At 49.2% G+C, this 25308-nt stretch overlaps 1 protein-coding gene across 8 annotated transcripts; it reads right to left on the reverse strand.

Moving 5' to 3' along the window:
• Positions 1 to 887: 887 nt before the first annotated feature.
• CEP68 (centrosomal protein 68) lies at positions 888 to 25242 on the reverse strand. 8 transcript variants are annotated; one of them, XM_064510166.1, is made up of 9 exons: positions 24355 to 25242; positions 22198 to 22353; positions 13340 to 13418; positions 8689 to 9117; positions 5868 to 7292; positions 4430 to 4552; positions 3838 to 3934; positions 2114 to 2283; positions 888 to 1299 (listed from the first exon to the last, which is right to left on the reverse strand). In XM_064510166.1, the coding sequence occupies exons 3-9, from the start codon at positions 13364 to 13366 to the stop codon at positions 1249 to 1251; spliced, it is 2322 nt and encodes a 773-aa protein (XP_064366236.1). In that variant the 5' UTR covers positions 13367 to 13418; positions 22198 to 22353; positions 24355 to 25242; the 3' UTR covers positions 888 to 1248. The 8 variants fall into 8 exon arrangements, with proteins under 8 accessions (XP_064366236.1, XP_025966266.2, XP_064366237.1 ...); XM_026110481.2 differs by lacking the exon at positions 13340 to 13418; XM_064510167.1 differs by lacking the exons at positions 22198 to 22353; positions 24355 to 25242 and adding an exon at positions 16341 to 16390.
• Between the last annotated feature and the right edge of the window lie 66 nt (positions 25243 to 25308).

Below are 25308 nucleotides of genomic sequence, written 5' to 3' on the forward strand. Positions count from 1 at the left end.
GGGGAAATCCTGGACCTTTTCTGCTCTAGGTTTCTCTTAACTAAGGATCACCCCGAATGCCTATAGGTATGAGAGGTAGTAGAGGTGACTCCAAAGAGCTCAGCCTCCTTGTAACTGTTTGCTTGTGCTGTTTTGATTTTATGCTGATCTATATGAATTGTTACCTGTGACTTAGCACTAAAAGCTAGTCATTTAAGTTGAGGGGATGGAATACAGGAGAGTAGAGGGAGAAGAAGAAAAAAAACAGGGTTAACCTGAACTATTCAGAGGTTATTTGCTTTAGTTTAACTATGCTTTCCCCTTCCACTTGGAGCACAGAAGTGAACTTTGTGTATCTGTTCTGTTCACAAGAATGGGAGGAAATGATGCATTCTTCATGAGAACATGATGATAGCTATTCAGTTTAAAGGTTAAGTAAAAGTACCGACACTCTCTAATTGACTGCAACCTTTTCAGACACTTACCCTGTTAAGCTTCTTCAAACATGCTGTTTTTTCTTTCAGAAAAGATTTAGAGCCCTTTTTGGACTGTTTTGTGAATACTGATGAACAGCATTAGCTATAAGAAGGCACAAACCTTGCACAGGGAAGCCAGCACAGCGTTAACTTACAGAACTGCTGCAAATAACAGGTAACAGCAGTTCACAAACAGCTCTGTTCTTGCCTGGGAGCACAAACCTGTAGATATTATTTTATCAGAATTCACATAAAGTATTGGACCTTTGCATTTATACATAACAAAAGTGAAAGTTAAAATACACAGCCTCTGCTTCAGTAGTAAATGATAGTTATAAACAAGAGTTCAGTTTGCTCCCAGGAATCAGCAGTATTTGATGCTTCTTGGCTGCTAGCACCTAATTTTAGAGAATAAACAAAAGAGAACACCTATTAAAATGACACAGCTTTACTTAAGACAGTTGCACTGCAAACTATGGATTACTCAGTTAAACATTGTTCCTGACATTTTGCTAATACATGGAACAAGCTACTTCTATAAAAAGGAAAGCTACATTAAAGACAAAAAAAAAAAAAGGCCAGCTGTATATTTCTTACTCACAGAGCTCCCCAACTTAGTCAGCACCATTAAACAAATAACTTCTGTACAGCTTGCCTTTCTCAAGCAATGGTAAAAAACAGAAATCAGCCCGGCCGGGGCGGGGAGGGGCTAATTCCATACACAGTGATTATATGTATTTTGGCATCTCTATGAGAGTTGAAAGTAGTGTTTTGTTCCTTGCTGGAATTCATCTCACCCATCCAGAGACTGGCTAACAAATCCCATGTCTGCTAGAGGCATTGCCTGAAAAAAATGAAAAGTTTGTTACGATGAGGTGGCTGCAATCCTTTTTTAAAAGAAAAAAAAAAGAAAAGGCCGTATTTAAATCACCACATGCGCTTGCTAGAGTATAAAATAGAGCTATGTACCTCTACCAATTAAAAAAAGTACATAATTCATTGTTACTCCCATCTAAATCTTCAGAAAAAACTTTGCCTGTGTGTAACTCAAAATTTAAAGGTGTTCTGTGCAATAGGCCAAGGAGAAACTGCCAGTTTGAAGCAAGCTAGTCAAGACATCAGTAAACAAGTTTCTAGCCCATATTTTACACCTGACTTCACTTGTCCATCATTACATGCAAGTAGACTCTTTTCTCTGAAAAACCATCCCAGCCTCTCCCTCCGCTGCCCAAATGATTTCTGTAAAGTGGACGTCTGCGCTTGGGCTGCTGACCGCCTCCGAGGTGAGCGCTGGCGCCCTGTATTTAGCATTCACCTGCTTGTTTGCCTTTTCAGTGGGCCCCTTTGGAGATCCTGGCATTGCTCCTGTCCTGGTCCCCCAGTTTCAGCAACTGGTTCAGTAACTCACACTGCCTTTTTTATTTTTATTTTTTTTATCCCCCCCCCCTCCCCCGGCCACCTATCTCACATAGCTATAGTTTGTTCCCCTAAAAAACTACAGGCCTCCACTGTGAGATCGCCTTTGGTCTCCTCTCCCTGTAGCCTTTTCAAACATCACATTAAAATAAATACTGATTTACAGCGTGCGCTAATCTAAGTGCTTATTTTCCTCCACCTCCCTCTCTTCCACCGAGGCAAAGAACGGCTCCCTTGCTTACCCATTGAGCTGCTTTTGCCTGAGCAGCTGTTTGCTGCACGCTGCCATCCTTTATCACATCCTCGCCCTGCACAGGCTCCATAGCAGCTAGAACTGACTTGTACAAATGGGCCACGTGGTTTTCCAGCTCTTCTGATTGTTTTGCAATCAGATCCAGTGTGTCTTTTAAAGCTGGAAAAACAAACAAAAAGCATGGATTGAGGCAGTACAACATGATAATCCAGTCTGTAAGAGCAATACAGAAGTTCTACTTGCCCAAGACAGATTTTTTTTTGAAGCAAATCGACTTCTAGAAAGTCATCAGCTGATCTCAGTCCCTTCCAAATGGTGATGCAATGGGGGGGGGGGGGCAATCTAGGAGGTGCCAAGTTGAGACTGAAAAATAAAATCTAGAAAAAGGAACTCCTAAAGTTGTGCTCCAAGAAAACTACAGAAGGCGGAAACTTCCTTTGGGGCTGTGTATTCATCTGTAATGCAAAACTAGACCACAACTAAACACACCTTTGCTGACTGTAAAAAGGTAAATAGGTTGCGTTGGCCACAGCCAGTTGCTCACACGCGCTCATGCCCCCTCCCACGGGGGCCTCGCAGGGGCACCCCGCTTCCCCTGCCGTTTCGGTTCTCGTGTGCAAGGGGCCTTGCGGGTCCAGCAGATCATCCCAAAAGAGAACCCTTGAGCAGACTGTGTGGCCCTTCCTTCAGCACTACACTCCCAGGCACAGCGGCAGAACATGCCAACTCACCGGGGCAGCTGCCCCAGCCTGCCTGGTCACAGCTCCCGTGTCACCATGCCGCTGCAGACACCAGGCCTGGGGTTCCCAGAGTGCAAACGAGGTGTAAAAATCACCCGCCCCTGAGCCGCAGGAAAGAACTGCCTCCTCCCTAGCTCAAGATGTACAGCCTTTCCAGAGCCCAGCAGGAGCTGGCCAGGCTGTGGTTAAGATAAAAATCAGTCAAATGGCAGTAAAAAAGGCAGGTTCACTGCCATCGCCAACAGCGCGTCAGGACAGGCCGCTCCCCATCTCTGCTTTCCACCAGCTCTGCGTGTGGTGAAAAAGCACAGGGAAGAGCAGCAGCCGCCCCCTAAATAGGAAACGGCCTGTGCCCTTAGCTGAGATGCAGACGAAAGACCAAGCCACGCTGCCGACGCAGCAGGTCAGCCAGAGCGTCCCTGCGGGTGTAACGCCCTGTGCGGCTCCCGCTAAGGAACTGCGGGGATGAAGACGTGGGCACAGTGACTTCGGAGCAGCCGCGCTTCTACGCAGGTGCCAGCAAGCGGCACAGACACGCTGATCCGCCACACACCTGGCCAGCGCGCGTGACTGCCGGCCTGCTGCGAGGAAAGCGGGGCAAGGTTAAGGCCCGCGGCAGCCGCCAATAGCTTCTCTGGAGTCAAACCATCAAGTCATCTTCCCTCCAGGGAAAATTCCCAGACAGCAGCTGAGGAAACCTCATTAGATTGCCGCCCGATAAATAGCCCTGTTTGGTGTTCGTCTGGGCAGCTTCTGTCTTCTCCTTAAAATTCCTCTTCATTCTGACACAGCTGCTGAATGGCAAACTCTGCTCCCCCTTCATCCCCGCACACGGGGGCACAGACCAGCCCCAAAGCTTCAGAGGCCAGATGCCACAACCAGCGTCACCGGCTGTGTCCCTCGCCAGCCCCGTGGGTCCCGCACACAGAAACACGCGTTCCCCTCATCACAGCTAAGAAACACTCCTGGTCACCTGGCGAATTTGATGCCATGCACTTCAGCAGAGCTTCACCCCTGCGCAACACACGCTCCGTCAGGCCTCGGTGATCAGCCACGTCTTTCTTCAACTCCTAGGAAGGCAAAGCAGTAGCGTCGTTTAGAAGCGCTTTGGGCAGCACATACCCAGAAAAGACCCCCCCCAACCCCCCCCCCCCCCGGCAGGTTGCGGGGCCTGTGCTGAGCGCAGCTGGCTGTCAAACCCGCGAGGCACCTCCCAGCACCTGGTGCTGGTGGCAGACGGGACACTGGACCCCGGGGACCTTGATTTGACACAGGACATTCTAGTTTAAGGTGCCCGATTCGTTCAAAACATTTTGCAAACATCGTCTCATCCGCACAACCGCCTCTGGGAAGCAGCTGGCAAGTATCACCCAGAGTGAGCAGATTCCCGTTGCAATCAAGTTCGTTTCCCAGGCCCACAGTGGCTAATTGGCTTGCAAGAAACCTGCTGCACGCAGCGTCTCGCATTGCCTGCGCCTCGGGCGGCTGCGCTGAGCAGATCAAGGCCAGGAAAAAGCAGTTCTGCCCTCAGCACCGAGGAGGAACCGGGCAGCTGCTGCACCTACCAGGTAACGGTGCACGGACGCCGTCACGCTCCAAACGCCTGGCGCGGGCGGCATCCACTGGTCCGTGATGTCTGCCACTGTGTACAGCCAACGAATTAGCTCTTCTAGCTGACAGCAAAACATCTACTTAAGGAATCAAAATAAAAGGCATCACTTACCTATTGCTGTAACAAAGGAAGCGCAGCAACATCAACGCACGCGCGAGCAGTGCTTCGGAAAGCGCCTGCCGCTGCAGCCCTGCTCTCCTTGGGGGCCAGCGGGACCCCCGCCGCGCTCCTCGCCCCACTGCCGCCGATGAGCGACCAGCCATGGAGGCCGGCACACCCAAACCAAACACACTAACCCTGCAAGCTTGGCGGGGCGGGTTTTGGGGTGGGGGGGCAACACACTGGGTGACTTTGCAAGCAAAAACATCCCTAAACTCAGAAAACTGAGGGTCAGTGGAAAACAAAGTAGTCAAGCAAATTCAAATTTAAGCACTGTACCCCAACTCAGGGTGTGCACACGACTGTGGAAGGTCACCAACAAATGCTACGAAAAGGTTTCAGAAGTCAAGGGCATCACCCTGGAGGAAGGGGGGTTTCTCTCCACCATCTCCCTGCAGAAGAGAGGCCTTGCTCCTCACAAAAGAACAGAGTTACTGAGTTAATTAGCAATTCCTTTTCCCGGAGGGTTGTCTTGTTCAGTTCAGTGCTTTCACGTCTTTTGAAAGTGTCTCAGTAAAGGATTATTTTTTTTGTAAGATGCTGGGTAAAACCAAGGGGCCTCTGCTCCCACTGAAGTCAAATTCCAGCCTTGCCACTTTCATTAAAGTTCAGGAAAGTGCCACCAGCTCTGCACTTGGACAAAAAAAAAAAAAAAAAAAAAAAGGAGGAAAAAAGGGGGGGTGGAGGGGAGAAGATTAAAAAAAAAAATCCTATCCAGCCCATATGCTTAAAAGCAGAAGGCAATTTTGGCAATTTTTGGTTTGGGAAGGCAAATAGCTGCATTTCTGCCAAGTCCACCTCCGTGAAACCAAGCCCTGGGAGAAACACGTCTGGAAAGCAAGGCATTAAAATGCGAAGAATTTGTTTATACTACCGCTCCTGCGGGTACAAAGCGTTGTGGGAAAAAATCCAAGGCAGATGCGCGCCTCTGCATTTCAGCATGCCTGAGCCCCATTCTGAAGCGCTCCCAGCTACCCTTAGGTGGATGCAGACCATTAACAGGGATACCCCAGACACCAGAAGGTGCTGGGACCGCAAAACCCTTTACTGCCAGAGGTTCTTGCTCCATCAAAAGAAATTATCTGCTCTGGTGAGCCACCCTGTATAAATTACCACCAGCTGCGAGGAAACAAACATCACGCACAAGGCAGTGGGAAGAAACGAGAGACAAATAAGGCACATTTTACGTGAGATCTTCCCATAACGAACTTCAATTTCTGGCCTCAGCCTACCTTAATGCACTGTGCAAGGGACTCGCTGTGCTGGCCCTTGGCTTCAGGAGACCCTCTGACCTGCAGCTCCTTCAGGTAGCTCCCATCCAACGCGGCCCCGATACTGGCAGGTGGATCGAGTCTCCGCAGAGGATCGCTGTACTGCTGGCTACACAGTTGAGCGGTTTCCCTGCTGGGCTTTCGAGAGCTGTACGACGGACACAGCCCACCGCAATCTTCACTTCCCTCGCTGCCTGCTTCTCTGAAAGCTGCCGATTTGGATGAAAGGGGCTCCTTGCTGTCACCGTGACATGGAAGACTTTGGCGGTCTTGCCCAGGTGTCCTTATAGTTAAGGAAAGATCAGACAGGTACTGAGCCAGGCTTTCCAACTCCCTGAGTCGTGGAGGCAGCGACAGGAATTCTTCATCGCCTTCCCACTCTTTTCTTAGGGGGAGCATCTGTGTCGTAGGTAAAAACCGATGAGCACTTTCTTCCTTTCCACTGTAATTTGAAAAGGGGGTCTCTCTGGCACACCAGCTTCTCCCAGCCACGTCAGGGTGATCAAGTGAAATTGGCCCAGCTGAATCCAGCGTTAAATCTTTAGTGAAACCTCTAGAAGCACCTGCTTTTGCAATAGGTGAGGGTTCATAGTAAGACACAGATCCTAAATGGCTTGGTTTTCTAGACACTGGGGTAGAGAATCTTTCTGCAGAGACCACAAACTCCTTATGTGGATTTTCTCTGCTTCCCTGAGCCTGCCTACCTCGGTCACGCGTGCTGGCGGACGTCAAAGTGCCCTCGGGAGAAACAGAAAAGCTGTCCACATCTATTCCTGAGTCATGGAGAAAAGGTTCTGGCGTCTTTCCAAGCTTGTATCTTGGCTTTAACGGATACGCGTAATCAAGCAAGTCTTCGTATTCTTTATTAGGGTTCCAGTGAGGAGACTGGCGGTCTGGAGACGGGGGTAACGAATCAGGTATCGCACAGGCCCAGTAATCAGCCTGGAAGGACGACATCTTTCTCACCCGCTCCATGGTAACACAGCCATCAAGGAGCGGCCTTAACGGCTCGCGTGCACGTGGCAGCCTGTCTTCTGTCGGGCCGGACTGATGGCGCAGGTCCCAAGGGGCGATGGCTGCAGGAGGAGGCACGTCTGCACCGGCTGCTAAGCTCTGGGGTCGCTTCATCTCCCGCTGCTCGCAGGTGCCGTTTTCTTCTAAAGACAGAGTGGAAAAGCTTGATCTGGAATGGCTCCGGAGGGTGTTCTCAGGGCTGAGGGTGGTTTTATTAGGTAAGGACCCCAGGGTGGAGGAAGAAGGGGAGGGGGACCTGTGGCTCCACTGCTTGCTACCGATATCACGACAGAAGTTGGAGATGCTGGTTTCTTCTGCAGAGCTCTGCAGGTTGGGAGTGCTGGATGCCGGCTCTGAGCAACCCCTTTGTATCTGCTCAAATGCCCAAGGGCATGGGAAAGGGGGTGGAAAGGGAGAGAGGAAGACACAAAAAAGGAAGCACTTCAATTCACTAGTTGCAACCTTGCTCCTTTTACAAGCTCAGCAATGGTACAAGCATACTACCCTGCAAGAAAATCCCAGTAAAAAGAACTGGGAGACACATTTCTGACACTCCAGAACGCCGACTACTACTTGCGTTTTGCACCCAGACAAAAGGCCGCTTTATGCAGTCAGCAGCACCGGGCTACAGAGATAAAAGCCCAACCCTGGATCTGCTGTAAGGAGCGGCTCGAATGCGAACTCTGCTCCTGCTGTGAAATTGCATGCAATTTCTCCAGGCCTGGACTGGGTTTGTTTTTAAGGAAAGGCATCTCGACTACTTGGAAGGCTGCATGAGTCACTTGGCAGCAAGAGCCGCTGTTACGACACGCGCGCTGAGGGCAGCATGTCATCCCAGCCTGTTTATTTCTTCCAGCCTCCGAAGCACAGTTTAGGGTGCCTATCCTGAAAGAGTCAACAGAAGCAGAAGACGACCCACTGCCACTGCCATTACGCGTATCCTGCTCAGCCCGTGTCCCTCCAAACAAAAAAGGGCAGAAACAGAACAGCAGGCTCTGCAAAATGCTCAGCAGCCCACTGGATCGCGGCTGCGGGGGACAAGGAGAGAAGTCCTCCGCAGCAGACACCCGGCGGAAGCTGCTTTTCCTTTCTACGGCAGGAGCTGCCTTTTGGGCAACTTTCCAGCTCCGCAGCAGCAATGGGAACCGAGGCAATATTCCAGCCCGGCCCCTCCAAGGCCATAAGGTTAAAGCCTCCACCTTACGATTTCCCTTGGAGGCTTGCAGGAGCTGAAGTAGGCTGCACGGCGTGGCAGCGGGCTGGGGAAATGGGGAGTCAGGTTCAGACTGGGGCTGGGGTGGGCGTGCACTGGCCCGAGGGAGGAGAGGAAAAGCTCCCAGTAGCTTACTGGGCAGAGGAGGGTGTTCACCACCAACTCCCTCTAAGTCACACTTCTCTCTCCGGCTGACGTTTTTCCCACTGTAGGGCCCAAAGTTAAGCAGCTTGTATTTTTAAGCACCTACATTTTCATTGCTTCTCCCTCCTGCTCTGGGCCAGGGCGTTTCTTGTTTATCTCACCAAGTTTTCAAGCATACAGGAGCTGGCAGGACAACAGATTGGAGAGATTCGTATTTTATTTCTCTACTAGAGAACCATTTTGTTTAATGTCAGACATGTCCCTCTGTCCCCAGGCCTCTGCCTCCTCAGGACAAAGCTCCTTGGGACAAATGCTCTTTCCCTTGCTAGGTTGGAGCCTAGGCAAACAGACCCCCATCTCATTTGGGACCTCTTGGTGAAACAGCAACACCAGTAAGTCAAATCCTCTCACCTGCTGCTCTTCTGAGGAGAAGAAACGGCGGCTCACGTGACGGGACAGATCGCTACCAGGAGTCAGGCTGGAAAGGAACGGTGGTTTCTCCACGTAGTTTGCTTTCACTCTGGACAGTCTGGATGCAGATGCTAAAGGCACTTCCCTGCAGTAGCTCGAATCCCTCTGGGTAACACCAGCGACCAAGCGACCAGGTCCGCTCATCGCCAGGCGCGCAGATCCCTTTGGGGAGGATCTGACTTCCTCCGTGTCTAAGCGCCAGTGCACGCTGTCAGATAGCTCAGGATAGTCCATCTCTGCGTCTGTGTAGTTCCACCTACCATAGTGCCTGGTCTTCCCGCTCAGCGAGGCTTCGGAAAGTGATTTTTCTACGTCCAAGGCCATTAATGCAGCACTTTCTTCGAAAGACGATGCCGAGCCTTGGGCGCTCTGAAATACAGAACACAAGTAGCAACTCTCCTTCTCCTTCTCGGCGTCCCCTCATTTCCACACCAAATAAGAAACTGGATACGTTTAAAGGCTAGGAACTTAAATACATTTGGGGTCAAACACAAATATCGTAAGATCACATCTTTGTGGGTCAAGTGCAGCACAGGAAAGAACAAACTGGCCTTCAGGTCTTACCAGCATTTGCCCATTTCCACAACATAAGATACAAGGAAGATACAGTTAAAGCTTTTACTACTCCAAGAACAAACCTGTGTTTCGTACCTTGCTGGTAGGGCACAATTGTCTCCCAAGGTAACAGCCAGCCTGACGAGCAAGCGGACAGGTTAGGTTACCAGGCCCAAATGAGACATCGTTAACTAAGAAGTAACGTGCACATCAAGGTGGCTGAACCCTGCAGCACATCCGAGATGGCTTTTTTTAAGAGACAAGGGCACAACCTGGAAAATAGAAGCCTCACAGAAGTGAGAGGGATACGAAAAAAACAAAAAAAAGGAGGGAGGAGGCTATAAAACAGAAGTCTTTGGGCTCAGCTGTACAACGTCTAGCTCAATGCACAGCTGTTTACGAAATGCAATTAATGGCACTGCTTGCTCAACCGACAGCATGTTGTGGAGCAGGCTGCATGGTCAGGCCCATTAACCTCCACTGCAAAAACTTTCAATATTCAGTATTTTTCTTGAAGCCTGAGCCCTACAGGTATACATGCCCCAATTGCTCAGCCTTCGCTAAGGAAGATCCCTAATTGCACAGACACCCCAGAAGAAAAAAAAAAAAAGAAATCTCAAAAATAACATGATCCTTTCACGCCAATTCTGATAATTTATGAGAGCTCCTTCAGGATTTCTGTAAAACCAGAAGCCTGAAATACTGGTTGCTTTCTTCTCACCTTGATATGCAGTGAATGAAAAACAACCATGAAAAAGCTGAAAATAGCTTTTTTTTCCTTTTTTTTTTTCTGTAAAGAGCACCGATGATAAACTCAGCCTCCCAACCAAAACATTCTGGATGCCGACATGAACCGCGGCACCTAAAGCCCATGTTTAAACCCCTGACTGAAATGCAAGGCTGGTGTGAAGTACGCCGGTTCTCTCCTTCTCGAGGAAGGGCCCACGCACCCGGCGCAGAGGCTCCATCCCCAACGTGCTGGCACCTCCCTCTCGCTACAGACCGGCGTTTCTGTTTCGGGACCCTGCACAGCTGCCGGGCCCTCTTCTCTTTGGTCTCGGCCTCCGCTTCCCACGGGAGCTAGCACGCGCCCGGCCGGACGCCGGAGCTCGGACAGGGCTGACAAAAGGGACGCGAAGCGGCGGGTTCCTCGTTTCCGTCGGCGAGCGACTGCTCGGCGTGGAAGCAGGGAGCCTCCTGCCCGCCCTGGCAGGGAAACGAACACGCACGGCCGAACGATCTTAGGCGATTCGTCGCGGTCTCGGGCCATCCCCGCCGGCGGCGGGCACCCGGGACCCTGCCGCACGCCCCGGGCAGGCGTTGGGTTCGGTTCCTGGTTTGCTGTAGCAGGTGCTGCCAGCGCGCGGGCAGAGCCCCGGCGAGCGGCTCCGGTGCCGCCAGGCCCCGGCCGGGCCGGGCCGCATCCTCCCTCCCCGGCGCTCACCTCTTGCCTCGTTTGGTCTCCTCCCTCCGCACAAAGCCGCCCCCGCTTCCCTGCGCGGCCGCCTCCGGGCCCGGTTACGCGGTTCCCAAACACCCCCCAGCGCCGGCCACCCGGGAAGGGAGCTGGGGAGCCGGGCCGCGGCCGGGCGCTCGGGCACGGGCCTGCGCCGCCTCCCGCTCCCGCCGTCCAGCTGCAACTCCGGCGAGGAACTGCGACGGTACGAAATGCGGCTGGGACAAAACGGGTTGAGTTTTTAATAGCACGCAGCAAAAACTATTAAAAAAAGAAAAGAAATCCAAACAAAAACCAAGGAAACCCAAAGAGTGTAAAAGCCATGCTGAAAACGAGCTAGCGCCCGTCCCACCGCTGGTGCCTGGACCTGCTGCTGTTTTTATACCTTCCTGCTGAAAGATCGCGACGCAGAAGCAGCCGTGAGATTTGGCTACGTTTCAGGAAATCTCCAAGGCTCAAATTCACCCCTCCGGCACTCCGTGAGCAGAGCAGGAGCCCTCTGGGTGAGGCGAGATCCTGGGCAGCGTCAAACCCGAGTCAGGACCTCTTTGCGAGGGCCGTCACAAACTGCAGGGCCTCGGCTCACCCGTAAGCTCCAGCCAGCCGCAGCGCTGAGCGAAAACGTCAAACACAGCCTAAGCGACGGGGCAGAGCGCGGACCCCCTCTGCACCCGCTTCCTGCCCATGCGGACACACCCGCGGACGGGAGGAAGGGCACGCGTCGGCTCAGGCACGTTAATACTTATTTAGCCACTAGAACGATACCACGTGAATCACCCACCTTGCCAGCCCTCCTAAGCAGGTCCCCAAAGGGGCAGCGGCAGAGCTTGCTAATCCCCTGCGGGTAGAAACCCACGAGAAAGGCTTGCAGGCCACAGAGTCAACTGAAGTTAACCAGCCCATGGCAGGTTTTAAACACTTACTGATTAATTTAGCTGGATCTGAGCAGGTCCAAGAAGACCATGGCTGTGGGAAGCAAGTATTGCTCCCGCCAGGGAAACCGAGCGCAACGGTAACGAGCACGAGGTCAGGATGCGGGATGCTCTCCGCCAGCAACACCACGTTCCTGTTGCTTTCAGAGAAACACCGGCTAGCTCGAATCAGCCAAAGCGAAGCGTTTGAATTCGGCACAGAGGGACTCTCGTTCTGCAACACCTGCCAGAGCCGAGCACCTCTGCTTGTTTTCGCCAAGCTGGCAGGAGTTAAAGATACCCTAACAGCATCGCCGAGGCACAAATGACGTCTCGCGGGCTTTCTGCAGAGGCAGCTGAGCATCCCAATGGGCACTGCCAGAAATTCCCACGTGCCGACTCTGCGCGGTCCCCAGCTGCAGGCACACATCTGGCACAGCTGCTCCGGCTCCTCAGAGCTTCGTGAACACCAAAGCTTCTCCCCGCAGCATCGGCCCTGAGCACGGCCACAGCATTAGGGAAATACTAGTAGGGCGTTTTGGCTGGTACCAGCTAGAGCTGCACTGGCAGCAGGGAGGAGAGAGGCCGGCCACGGAGGACATCAATAGCAAATTCAACCGAAAGAAAGGGGAGAAAAAAGAGGAGGAGGGCATGTGCTCCCACGCACCTCCTGGCCCAGCGCAGGACCTGCCTGCCCACCTCCTCCAAGAGCCGCAGCGGACGCACCACGTCTGCACGCACCCCAGCAACACGGGGAAAAATCACAGTCCAGCCCTCAACGGAGGGACAGCAACAAAAGCCAGTAACAAAAAGCAACAGCGGCAGCACAGCTCAAATGCCGACGACCAAGAGAGCTCGTGTCCCCTGCCAGGCTTCACGTAGGAAAAGAGGCAAGGGGGATCCACAGGGCCACTTGGGTAGCGGCGGAGCCACCTCCAGCTGTGCCTTGCCCAACCCTGCTCATCGCTCTCAAGTGCAACTCTATGCATGTCCTAAAATCAGTAGTATTACACTCTTTTTTTAAAAAAAAAGTTGTATATCCAAACAAAAAGGTGTGGTAGCTGCAAGAAAAATAATTAATAAACCTACCCTTGCCAAATTATACATTATAAAAAAAATAGTATGAAAAGTTATATATCTTGTTTAGCAGAAAACAGATTTCTGATGCTAACAGAAACAGTACCCCAAAACACTCCAAGAATTCATGTATTTTTTACAGAGCTAGCACAGCATGTGTGCAGTTCCTTCAAGTATTTATCATTCAGGTTTTAACTACATACTCTTCTAAATCACAAGAGGAAAAACTCTATTATTCTTTAATCTTCATCTACTAATCCTCAATCTATTGATTATTCTATTAATCTTAACTGATTTCCATTCACTCACGCTGCTCGTAGAACTAATTTCTATGTTTTGTCTAAACAGACAGGCAAACAAGTATTAGTAAATCAAATGCCAAAAGGTTAAATCCAACTTACAGGTGATTAAATGCCCAGAAAATCCTCAGAGATATATTTGTTTACCTGCTCTGGAAGCCAAAACCTTTGTAGCAAGGAGGAAGGACACTCGCTTGCTGGATTCCTTCCGTTCCAATCAAAACGGCCCAGCGTGCAAAAACCAGCCAGGGTCACAAATCTTAAGGCACCAGACGTGAAACTCCAGTACCTACTTCAGAACGCAGCAGTCTGCCACCCATCTCCCCTGCTTCGCATTCATCAGTTTCGATGCTTTCCTGGATGCCAGAAAGCCTGTGTTTCAACAGAGAATATCAATAGCTACCAGGATGCGAATGGACATCTAATCATCTCTGCTCTCTCCTTTGTCCGCATGTTTCACATATTCACGTGCTGGCATTAAACAGCATGCAGACGTTCACGGTTAGGTCTTACAGAAGCAAGTACGAGCCTATTACGTTCCCAATCATAATTCATCCAGCAATATTTCATTATTGTCCTTCCACATCCCCAAAGCCCTTAAGCCACTCTGCTTTGCTTTACTGCGCCTTTTTAGCTTCCTTCGATATGTTAAGATCTTTCTTAACGCTAAGGAGCATTCGGTTCTAGAGAGCATTGATCTAAATGTGTGTTTACCAGCATATAACAATCGACTGTTCTGCTCATAAAGCGAGAGCTCCGCTAAGCAGTCCCAAAGCAAAAGAAAGGCCTCGAAGAAGAGCAAAGCTCTTCCCAAGGATAGAGGCGACCACAGAAAGAGCAACCCAGCCAGGAGGCAGCTTCGCTGCATATGACTTGAGACGTAAGCTCAGCCTCTGACTTCATATCCTAAAAAAAATCCCGCTTCATCTTCTATGCATCCTCTCTCATCATTAATATGTATTTACAGTACATCACGCCGTTCACATAAACACACGATCCTTTCAATCAAACCCTGCCACGTGCTTGAAGTTACATTTATACCCGTCCAATCGGCCTGTGAGCAGGAAGCCACGGTTAGAGTAAATTCAGAACTGAGCCAGTCAGTACAAAACTTAACAGAGGGAAGGGCTCTGGAAACCCACAGCTTAAGACATAAACACCCTTACAATCAATTTTGGTGTTGGGTAGTCTATGATTAAAAAAGAAAGAAAAAGCTTAACAAGGCACCACAGCAGACCAACTTTTAAATTTAATGTGCACTGATTAATGATCAGCCTTGGTACTTCTTTATTTTCAAGAAGATTCTGCACTAAAGTCAAAGTGATGCTGAACATTGCTATTTCCATCAGATTTAGTGGCTAGAGTCATGTGTCAGTCAGCTCAATCAAAACAGGTACAAATATACACATAAACTTGACCTTAAATTTGAAAATCATGTGTTAAGCAACATTAAAAAACTATAGGTCACAACTCTCCTGTTATTTGTGTTATTTCTGTATGCAGAAGCGCGAAGGCACTACTCTGTGCTTTTAAAACTTGTGTTGACCTTATGAACACGGCCTGAAGCCCCATGTATTTCCACATTACTGTCAGCCTTTACAACAGAGCCAGTGCGGATGCTCCCACTTTCCAAGAGCCAGTCCCTGCGACACAGATGCGTCTTACTGCTTTTTATTTCTGTACCGACTGTCTGACTCAGGAGGACAGGTTCATTCAAACTTGAGAAGCTAAAACAGAAGTTAACAAGAAACCAGGAAACCTATGAATAAATGCAAGCAAAAGTATCGTCGACTTATTCCAGAAGTTACAAGGGCATTCAAGGGAAAGGGACAACGTAGGTTTTTGGTACATTTTCAAGAGTCTCTAACTCAGCTTCTGTCAGCTTCAAGGGGAGCTGGACATCCAACCACCACCGGACGCAAACTGCGTGGGGAGGTCACACACACCACCTGCTCAGGACGATCAGACAACAAATCGTATTTAAGAAGAGGCTGAAAAGGCAGTTTCCGTAAATTTTCCAATGCTATTCCTCTTCCTTCTATTAAAGCAGCTAAGTGCAATTCCAAACAGCATCTAGAAAATAAGGTTTCTCACCATTTTCCAGTATAAATAATGCAAATTCAGAAGTCCAGCTCTCCCCCTGGCCAGTGACACATTTGGATTAAACCGCAGGACGGGAAGAAGCAAGCGGCAGCCCTTGGGCAGGACTAACGACGGCAACCTGGACACGGCCCCCGAGACGGACGCGCCACCGCGGCTGCAGGCGCACTGCGGACTTCCATCGGTGTTAGAAATACCGGGAATCCGCCAGAACCCGCGTCCACGCCGGAGTCCTCGGGTGCCTCGCCGGCCATGGAGCTGCACAGAAACTGTAACCTTGGCCTTTTTTTAGATAAAAAGATGAACGAGAACAACAAAAGTTTCATTCGCTGCAACAGGAGCTGGTGCAAAGGGAGCAAGGCGATCTCTCGAGAAAGCCATCCCTGAACGGTCTTTTCTTGTGAAAAGGAAACTGCCAGCCAAGGAACTGAACAAAACCCTGGTGGAAACCAGCGCCCTGCCCCAGCAGGACACGTCCCGCCTCCCACGGAACCGCTTTGCTCCGGGCTTCGGCCAAGGCACCGCGGCCGGCACCCGTGTTTCCGTCCCCGCGACGGGCCCGCAGCAGCTTTACAGCGGGCTTTTGATTGCTTTTTATTAAAAAAAAATCTTTCAGACCTGCAGGATTTGGGTTGTTGGGGGTTTTTTGCTTCCTTTCTTGCATGTTTTCCTACGGAAAAGCCTTTTTGCAGCTATGAAGTTGCACTAGTTACTAACGAAACAACAAAACAAGCCACGGAGCCGCGGCACCGCTGCAGCTTAACGCACACTCCTGCTCCGGGGCTCTGAGCAGCACCAGGTAACGCCTGCATTCCCGCGGAGACGCAGACGTGACACCGCCATCCACAAAAGCAGACGGGGGCAAGCCTGAAAAACCGATCGTGAGTCTCCGCCAAAAAAAAAAAGAAAGAAAGTCAGCGGTCCCCGCTAGAGCCGCGCGGGGAAGAAGTGCTTTTGCCACTTCGGAGAAGCAACACAGCTTCCACAGCAACAGCTTAGACTCCGGATCTCCCGCCCCCCCGCCGGGAAACAGTCCCCGAAAAGGGATGAATTTTTGCAAAATTGGCTGAATTTTGCAAAATTTGCAGTCTCTCTCCCCTCCCCGCCCCCCGCCGGCACGGCCCCAGCGGATCCGTGACCTGGGGGGCAGGAAAGCCCCCCCTCCCCCGGCCCCGGGGCAGACCGGGCTCCTACCTGCCGAGCCGAGCCGAGCCGAGCCGAGCCGAGCCGAGCCGAGCCGAGGCGGCCCCGGGCGGGCCCCGCGCCCCCCCCGCCGCCCCCGCCCCGCGAGAGCGCGGCCACGCCCCCGCCCAGCCGCGGCCAATCGGAGCGCGGCCCGCCCCGGGTCGCCACACGCAGCATTGCTACGCTGCGGCGGCTCGGCCAATGGGAGCGCTCCGCTGCGCCCCCTCCCCCGCGGAGGAGCCGCGAGAGGCCGCGGCAGACCCGGGGCGCCGCGCGGGGCCGGGGCGGAGGGGTGTCCCTGGGTGTCCTCGGGTACCGCCTGCTGCCCCTGCGCGCCGGGCCGGGGACAGAGCCCTGCGAGCAGCGGAGGCGGAGCCGTCGCTGGCGGGGAGTCTTGGGCCCCACTTACATACTTACACGTGCGCGAACGTACAAACACACACACACACACATAAATATATATATATATATATATATATGTGCTGAAACCTGGCTTAGAAACCAAGGAGTGAATTTTTTTTAAGGTTTTGATCTGTGTTGCAAGCGTCACATGAAAATAGCTGTGTACCGTCCTCCCCAAAACTAACGATTTGTTTCTCCGTTGAGATGAGGCTTGAGTTTCTCCGCAGTAGGTTGAGCTTCATCTAGTCTGCCCAGGGACACATGGCGGGTGCCTACAATTTGGCCTTTTCTTTTTTGACTAATGTTACACAAGTAACCTACCCCACAGCCCCCTGTAAAATAGCAGAATGATTTACGAAGGAAAAGAGCATGTTCACCGCCTGGAAAGCTTTCTGCTCCAGGAATTATGTTTATAATAAGAAAACAGAGTAATTGGAAGTAAAAGCAGCACAACGTGCAAAGCACAGGGGAGTTCATCGCCGCAGCCGCTCTGTTACGCTCCCCCCGAGAAAGGCAAGGGGCATCCACACGCCTGTGCGCTCCTCCCAAGGTCTCTGCAGCTGGCCTCACATTAACCCTTCCGAGGCACACTTCGGCCAAATACACAGGGAGCGAATTAATGCAGTAAATAAAATGCCTTACTGCATTCAGTTAAAGATATGAAAAGCCCCTTTGCAATCAGCAGGCACTAAATACTGAATCCTGTCTTGTACATAGACATAGCTCAAATAACATGACCCCTAGACCTTCTTAATAGCTTGCTTTAATGTTAGGATGTTTCCCTTTATCCTTTCTATTGATCTTTCTGGGGCCAGTCTGTACAGAGGCAACCTCAGTCCCTTCCGGGCATTAATGCAGTGGGATGTTTCCGCTTCTAGGGTAAAAGAACACATACAAATTGAATTACATGCATGAAGACCGCCAGTGTAATAGCAAATGAATCCCACCAAGAGAAAGGAGAAGCGGGGTCCGTATTGCTCGGCAGGTCACTCCGAAGCTGGCAGGATGAGCTGCCGGCTGAAGACGCTCCCCGCACGTAACAGCGGCAGGCTCTGGTTCAGCGGCAGGCTCCGAGCGTGCCCAGGGCCTGGCTCTCCGATGCCAGCCGTACTACGGAAAGGGCAGCAGGCCTTCCAGCAGCCAAGGAGCTGACTGGATGGAGTCCTCGAGCCACGCACTGAATCATGCTGCTGGGGGGTCAGACTCAGCCGGAGGAGCGTTGCTCCGTGGATGACACAGCCTTCCCCCGACACGCTCAACCGTACGCCGTCGAAAATACCAGCCTCCCCCAGCTTTTGTCCATGGGCTGACTCTGGTTTTCATCTGCATCATCTCTTCCATCGGTACAATTTCTTGTGCTTATTTCTTGAATACCAGTGAGATGTCCTAGAGATCAGCTGTGGCTCTCAAAGCACTTCACAGATGACATTGGTGTCAGCTTTAGCCCGTGAAGGAGCTGCGGATCAGACACGTCTCAGGTTCGCTCAGCAGCCCGGCGACCCAAGTATCCGAATCCCTGCTCGTGCTTCAGTCTGCTGGCCACATTCAGCAGCCCTGCAGCGTGCTCAGTCCCTGCCACCAGTTTACTTTATAGTCCAGATTCCCAGCTGCTATGAACTGCTTTTATCCTCATGACCGCAACGGAACTGGCCCCATTTACAGTCCTGGAGGATCGGGCCTTCCGTCACCAGAGAAATAGAGTGGGAGGATCTTTTCCAGGGCTGCTTCAAAAAGTGGAGCTCTAACGCTGCAGCACGGCGTGGGTAAAGCACTCACAGCCAACTCAAACTGCACATGGTCTCTATTCCCGTACGGTATTTCTATATTTGGTGTTTCTTTGATGAATGTCTATGGCAAGCCTCCCAGAGGCCGCACATCCCCCTGCCTCAGATGAATGCTTTAAGAGTCAGCTTTTTATTGGAATTCATGCAGGAAAAGACCAGGGCTCTTTCCCTTGTGAAAAAACGCCCTTCAAAGGATTGTTTACTGCTTACTCTCCAGGGAGCCAGTTGTCTGCCGTGTTGAATTCAGGCAAGACAAAAGGCTGAAGCAGGCATGGATTGGTCATGATTCATACCAAAGTGTGGCTGCTCTGAGCTGTTTTAAACTGCTTGCAAGCTGCCGGTCATTGTTCTCCGAGCTGGACAGCACTGCTCTGCAATGTGATCCTGCACGGGAAAGGTTTGCGTCCGCTTCCGCCTTTGGTCAAACGAATGCCAGGATGTCAGCAAGAACAGCCAAAGCCCTGCAAAATCTTTCCTCTCTCCCCTTAGGTTCATGCTGAGAGGATGTCAATAAAAAAGGTGGAGTAAATTGGTGATCTAAAGCAGAGATTATTTAATAATTTCAGGGAAACAATACTGATTTTCTTTGGCTGACACTGGGCTCTCTTTGTTAGGAGTTTTGCTGGACAGAAACTAGTTTAATTGACCTATATCATAATGTCAAATCTATCCAAACTTCTACCCAAGATCACTCAGGACTGGCAAAGACTAATACGGAAGTTTTACCACTGATTTGATATCTCAGGATTCTTTTAGACTGTGTTTTCCTGCAAGAAGTTTCTTACAGGAAAATTCCAGCAAAAAAGAATGATTCAATCCAATCTGTGGATGACAGCACTTTAACAATAATCCCCATATCTGCAACATGAAGTAGTGCTTGCTTATGATCAGATTTGGAAATGGAATACTTCTAGTATATAGGAAGTTGGGATGGCTAGTACGTCAGGTAAAAGGAACATTGTCGTGTCAAGACTCCATTTTCTTCAAAAATCTCTGCTTTCTTGGTGGAAATATCAAGGTTTTTGTCTGGAACTGGATCTGCCAATAGCACTAGCTGTACATATTCAGAGTTTTACTGTGCCCCAAGCTGATGATGTGTTGTTATCCGGACACTGCATGGAGTTTCCAGCACTTCAGTTCGTAGCTCCTTTCTACCTTGAATGCTCTCACGCTGCAAGCCAGGAAGTTAATACTCCACGATGAAACCTGAAGCCTGGATGTACACCATATGCTCTTGTATAGTGTTTGCACCACCTTCAGCATCAAATTTCAGTCTAACATAAATGTTTGGGAAGGACAAGATGTCAGCAAATGCAGGGCTTGTACCTGACCTATTTGTTCCCAGAGCAATGTTAGCAGTATTAATAGAAGATTGCAGTGGAAAGAAAAACGGGTCCTGACCACTTTGCCACCTCTTGGCCAGTAGTGGGGCATCATCTCTGGGGAGGATCTGCCCGCATTTGGAAAATTATTCCATGTATAAAGCTGGGTCTCAAACAGCCGAGGAGTTAATATTATATGCAAGCCCTTTAGTTCACCTACCTATCTTTCAACATTAAGTTATCATCGAGGCAGGAAGCAGTTGACGCAAGCCTTCTTTCCTTCTGTTGGCTACATTAAACATTATTCCTCCCCTGTGATAAAATTGTTCCAGCGCTGATCTATAAAATACCTTTGTCACATGCCAACAGCACCACGTTCCTTGTTCCTTAAGGCAAATCTGTCTGGCAAACTTCCTCACATGCACTTCTGGGCAGGAGCTGTCTCTGTACAAAGCCGTATTGCCAAGGACTCTGGTCGCCGCACAGGCTCACTCTGTCTAACCTGTCCTGGAAGGCATTTGCAGGGCAGCTGTCAGCCTGATCACCCCTGTTAGCAGCTGGATAGTTCTGGCGAAGTGATCATGAGTTTTGTTACTAACCTTGACATTAGCATCAGGAATCCTTCAGAGGAGACATCCTATCTGGGCAAAATGAGAGGTTACACTTTCTGCCAGTTCATATTATTCAGATTTCTTTCAGAAAGTCTAGGAAAAGGCATATACATCCTGCAGAATCCTAGCACCTGATATCTGCTAAAGGTTAAATAAATCCATCAAGCAAGGCAGCTTTGTTCCACAGGCAACGTTGCCAGCTCTCCTGATGTTTACAATAAAGCACTGTAATCATTTTGGTATTCTCTGAACTCCCCAGCAAGGAGAGATGGACAAGTGTGTGAAAAATCACAGGGCTCCTAGGGCAGAAAGGAATTGCAAGAGATATCTCCTCCATCTGCTCCCTCAAGGCAGGATCAACTCTGCCGGTGTCATTCCCTGCACGTCTAACCTTGCCTGAAGAGCCTCCAATGATAATGATGTCCCAGTCTCACCAGGTAACACTGCCATTACAGTACCTGGTTTAACCTAGGTTTTCCTTGCTGTTATTGAAGACCATCCTTTCTGTAGACGCATTACCATTTGCTCTGGACTTTGTAGCAGCCTTTATGGACCTCTAAATATACCAATACATCGCCCTCAGCCTTCTCTTCTGTAGGAAGACAACCTTCTCTTCTGGTAGGAAACAACCTTTTCTTTTCTCAGAGGTCAGCCTTTCCACATTTTGGACCGTTCCCCTTGTTCTCCTCTCTTTAGGCCACGTCTGTTTGAAGCTTGGCACCTAAACCTGGTCCAAAACTCCAGTGCAGGCCTAGCTACGGCAGTGCAAACCTAGTATGATAGTCCAGGCTGTGTTCCTGTTGACACATCCTAGTATGTTATCTGCCTTTTTCACAATGCAGGACGTTCTGCAGGACACTGGTGCCTGCTGAGCTTCTGATTTGCCACAACTTCCTGCTCCTTAATCCAATGTTTCCCAGCAGTATTTGTTGTTGCAGTAATTGCAGTTAACTGTTCTCACCCAGCCTAGTTCTTTGCAGCCTCTGTTTTCCAGACCCTCTCTCTGTTTTTCCAGCGTAGCTTTGAATTTCAGGTCTGCCTTTCTACATGTTGCCAGACCTTCTCCTCCAGGTGGGACCTTCAGATTTTCTCTCTTCCAACATTTGCATGACTAATGAAATACTTACAGTCCTGGACCTACACTAGGCCCCTGGGGAATCCAGTCTTCCAGCTGGACAGTTACACTAATAATGTCTGAGTAGCAGGTTCACTTCAACCATGTTTCTTTAGCTTGTTTATAAAGCCATGAGAAGGTTCATCAAAAGCCTACAAACCTTCTCTCACTCATACTTTTCGATTATCGTAGCTATAAATATGCTATTACTAAGTCTTTCCTTTAAAAAAAGAACAACTTTTTCTTTTCTTTTTCTTCCTGATTTTGCAGAAGAACTGGAAAATATGACTTTAGGGCCTCCAAAGCAGCTGACAAATAAAAAACGTAACTCAGGATAAACGAAAAATAGAGAAAAATAGAGAATGATATCTATTTTAGTGTCAATGTTGAAGCGCAGGGAACCCCAGTGCTAGCAGCTGGGCAATTTCGGTTCTTTACCATCTAATTGCTCAGCCGGACAGAGCGGCAGGATTCAGCCAAAGAAAAAGGTCAGCGAGTAGAAGCTGCATTTCTCCTTTCTGGCCACACGATGTACCCATCACTCCACGGACAGCTTGGCAGGACAAAACAAATAGTCACGAAGGCGGATGTCTACTTTCCCATTTTCCTTATTCCCCCAAAGCATCTTCTTACCTCTATTCAGGCCAAGCCAGCACTGTCATCCACTCAAAACCACACAGACAGCTGCAGGTCAGGGCTAGGTGTTGTGGCACAGACGAGGATGAATGGAGGGGAATTGGTGTAGCCCAAACCTCGCCTTTCCTCTTGCTGGATGAAGGCTACGTGCTCCTGTGAAATAAAAAGGGGCCAGCTGGTCAGGAGGTGATGGCAGTTCCAATCTATGTGAGTTATAACAGGCAATGAATAATTGGAAAAATTATAAATTTTAACTGTGAGATTTTGCTATAACTTTCAGTGAGGAACATGGAGAACTTTTAAATTCTAATAATTTTTAACTTTTTATCTTTAATTGCTAGGATGTATCGGCCCTCTGTCATTTGCTGGTTGCCTTGACCAGAACTTAGACATTCTTTGAAACCAGAGTGGCATTCTGCAGGAACCAGCACAGAGACGTGTAAAAGAAGTATTAGGACTGGTATGAATGAAAAAGTGTGTATGCGAGCATCAGAAGAAGTAGCAGAACAAGGGTTAAAAGAATGGCTTGTATTGATACCAAAATATGCCATTCCCAGCAAAAAAAATGGGGAATGTGTTGTCTTTGCCAAGCCTGGAAGGCCTGCACACTGAAAAGACTGTAGCACAGACAACTCATTCGTGGAAGACTGCTCTCTGCTAACAGGAGGATGGCAACAGGGTTGCAGTGTATCATGTATCCCATTCCTCCTTCTGGTAGCCTACCAGGAAGACAGACTGTACCAAAGGACCACTATGCAACAGCTGTTGATTCCTAAAGATTACTAAAGATCTGGCAAAAAACTAGTTCATAATTGCCGGCCAAGAGGAACGCAGGAGATTTAGTAAGGATTTGAGAACCAGCATCCCTGGTCCTATGTGTTGCACACAAACAACCCAGGCCAGACCGCTTGAACACGCACATTTTGCTGCTTGTGAACGAGTGAGTGAATGAAATCTATGAGTGTGTGGATGGGCAAAATCAACTTACTTGGAAATTCTGTAAATAAATATCATATTCCTCTTCTGTAAGATCTTGCACAGAGTTTGGTCACGCTAGTTTCCTACATCAGCAAGAATGGTACGGCTAAAAGAACAAAATCCAGTGCCTCAAGGAAGCTCAGTGAGTAAAATTACTACAGCTGATTAAAGATGCACTACCAGGGAAGCACGGCTTAATCTTAACAACAATTCTGCTGCTGCTCGTTGGGACCTACTCAGTTTGTGAGATTCAAGTTACAAATGTTCGTAAGCCTCCCTCCAACTCCTGTAGCCGCAGGCACCTCCATCTAATTACACTGTAGTACTCCGTGATGAAGAGAATCCAGATCTGCCTGATTGGGTACATGTCTTTGTGACACAGTAATTACAGTCATTTAGACAGCATTTCTGATCGCTATCCTGCAGAGACGGGGAACTCTTCTTACGGAGGCCTATGCAGTGGCTTTGTGTTGCATCTGTGTTCCTAGGTTTCTGAGCCAGTTTGTAATTTGTCTGGTCCCTGGCATGTATTTTGACAAGCCCAACTCTTATGACCATGAAGAAAACTTCCGAAACGTGAGATAAATTCCAACTGCTACCCTGTCTGCCCGGTCAAAAACTTTAAGTATCCTTCTTAGTATGATAGCTTTACTCTGACATCCAAAAGCAGCAAGTTAGCTGTAAACATGTCAGATTATTTTTCTGATGATCGCAACTCACAAAACTCTGAAGAGGTACAGCGTACTTGTATATCCACTTGAATGCTCGTAAGGGGGAGATACCAGACATTTGATTTTCAGTAAGCTAACAACAATCTACATATCTAAAAGATGACCTAGCTATTAGCACAACTACACCACACGACCTGTTTGACCCAAACCGTTCATTTGACAGCAGAACAGAACGGTGTTAAAATCAATGAATTTTAATTAGACCTTCTTCTGACTTTTAACATTTTGTTAAAAATCTCATGAGAAGCTGTATCTAGTTTGGTTGGCGTTAATGTCTAGCAAGCTCTAATAATGTCTGGCGTGAGCCAGCTGGACTCGATCTAGGGCTTGACTGGGTTCTCATTAAGGACAATGGGATCTTTCCTCAGTTTCCACAGTTCTCACAAAGCTTCATGTGTTTCAAATGGCGAGGCAGTTCAGATCTGACTCCTTGATCACTACTTACCTTGGAAAGTTTTGGAAGACCTGCTTGTTTTAGGCAGCAGCTGTATTTTTATCCAAAGTTGTTGACACTCGAATGGATAGTGACTGAGGTGCAAGAGTGCTTCTCTGTCCGCTTGCTGGTCTGGAGTCCCTCCAAGGTTGCTCCACGGTGTTTCAACAGGGAAGCGAGAAGACAAAGACACAACCTTGGGATCAGATGAGCATTTGGAAAACACCACCTTTGTAGTTTCATAAAATTCACATACCAAGACACAGTATCAGTCAGAACTTTTAAGTCATACACAAATAGGTTCTTCAAAGTATACTTCTGTGCAAACACAAAGCAAATATCCTCATAATCTATCCATAGAGAAGTATTACTATCCCTACAGTAAAGGAAGGAAACAAGAAAAAACAGTTAAAGATTTGTCTTCTTTTTTCTTGTCCTTGCATTCTTGGATATTTTGCACCTGTGTTTATTAGTTCTGGGACCAGAACCTAATGCTTGAAACTACCAAAACACACATAGATAGTAGTAGATTTTTTTCAGGATTTGTGATATTGTGTTGTGTGTCTCAGGATACAATCTACCCTACAGAGACATACGAGCTTTTAATGGAAGAACTGCATCGAAACCGTTTTAGTAACTCAGTTCTGAAACCAACACACTGATCAGACTTATTAAATGTGTCAAGTGCAAAAACACCTAGCCAGTTTTGGAGAAGGAGTGGTTATCTATGTAAAAGGCTTGGAGAAATGCTACCCTGCATAAGACTGCTTCACAGGGATGGGGTAAGTGGAGTAATATGCAGTTAACCAGTGACACTGGCCTGCTGGCAAAAGGCCCAGTCCTGGGAAGGTGGACCCAAATCCTGAGTTGCACCGTTCTTGTTCAGGGGCATTCCCACAGGCGTCACAGAAAACTTGCTTGGGTGACGATATCAGAACAAGGCCTGAAATCTTGGTCCAGTAAAAT

Source organism: Dromaius novaehollandiae, chromosome 3 (assembly GCF_036370855.1).
Source record: "Dromaius novaehollandiae isolate bDroNov1 chromosome 3, bDroNov1.hap1, whole genome shotgun sequence".
NCBI classification, from domain to species: Eukaryota; Metazoa; Chordata; class Aves; order Casuariiformes; family Dromaiidae; genus Dromaius; species Dromaius novaehollandiae.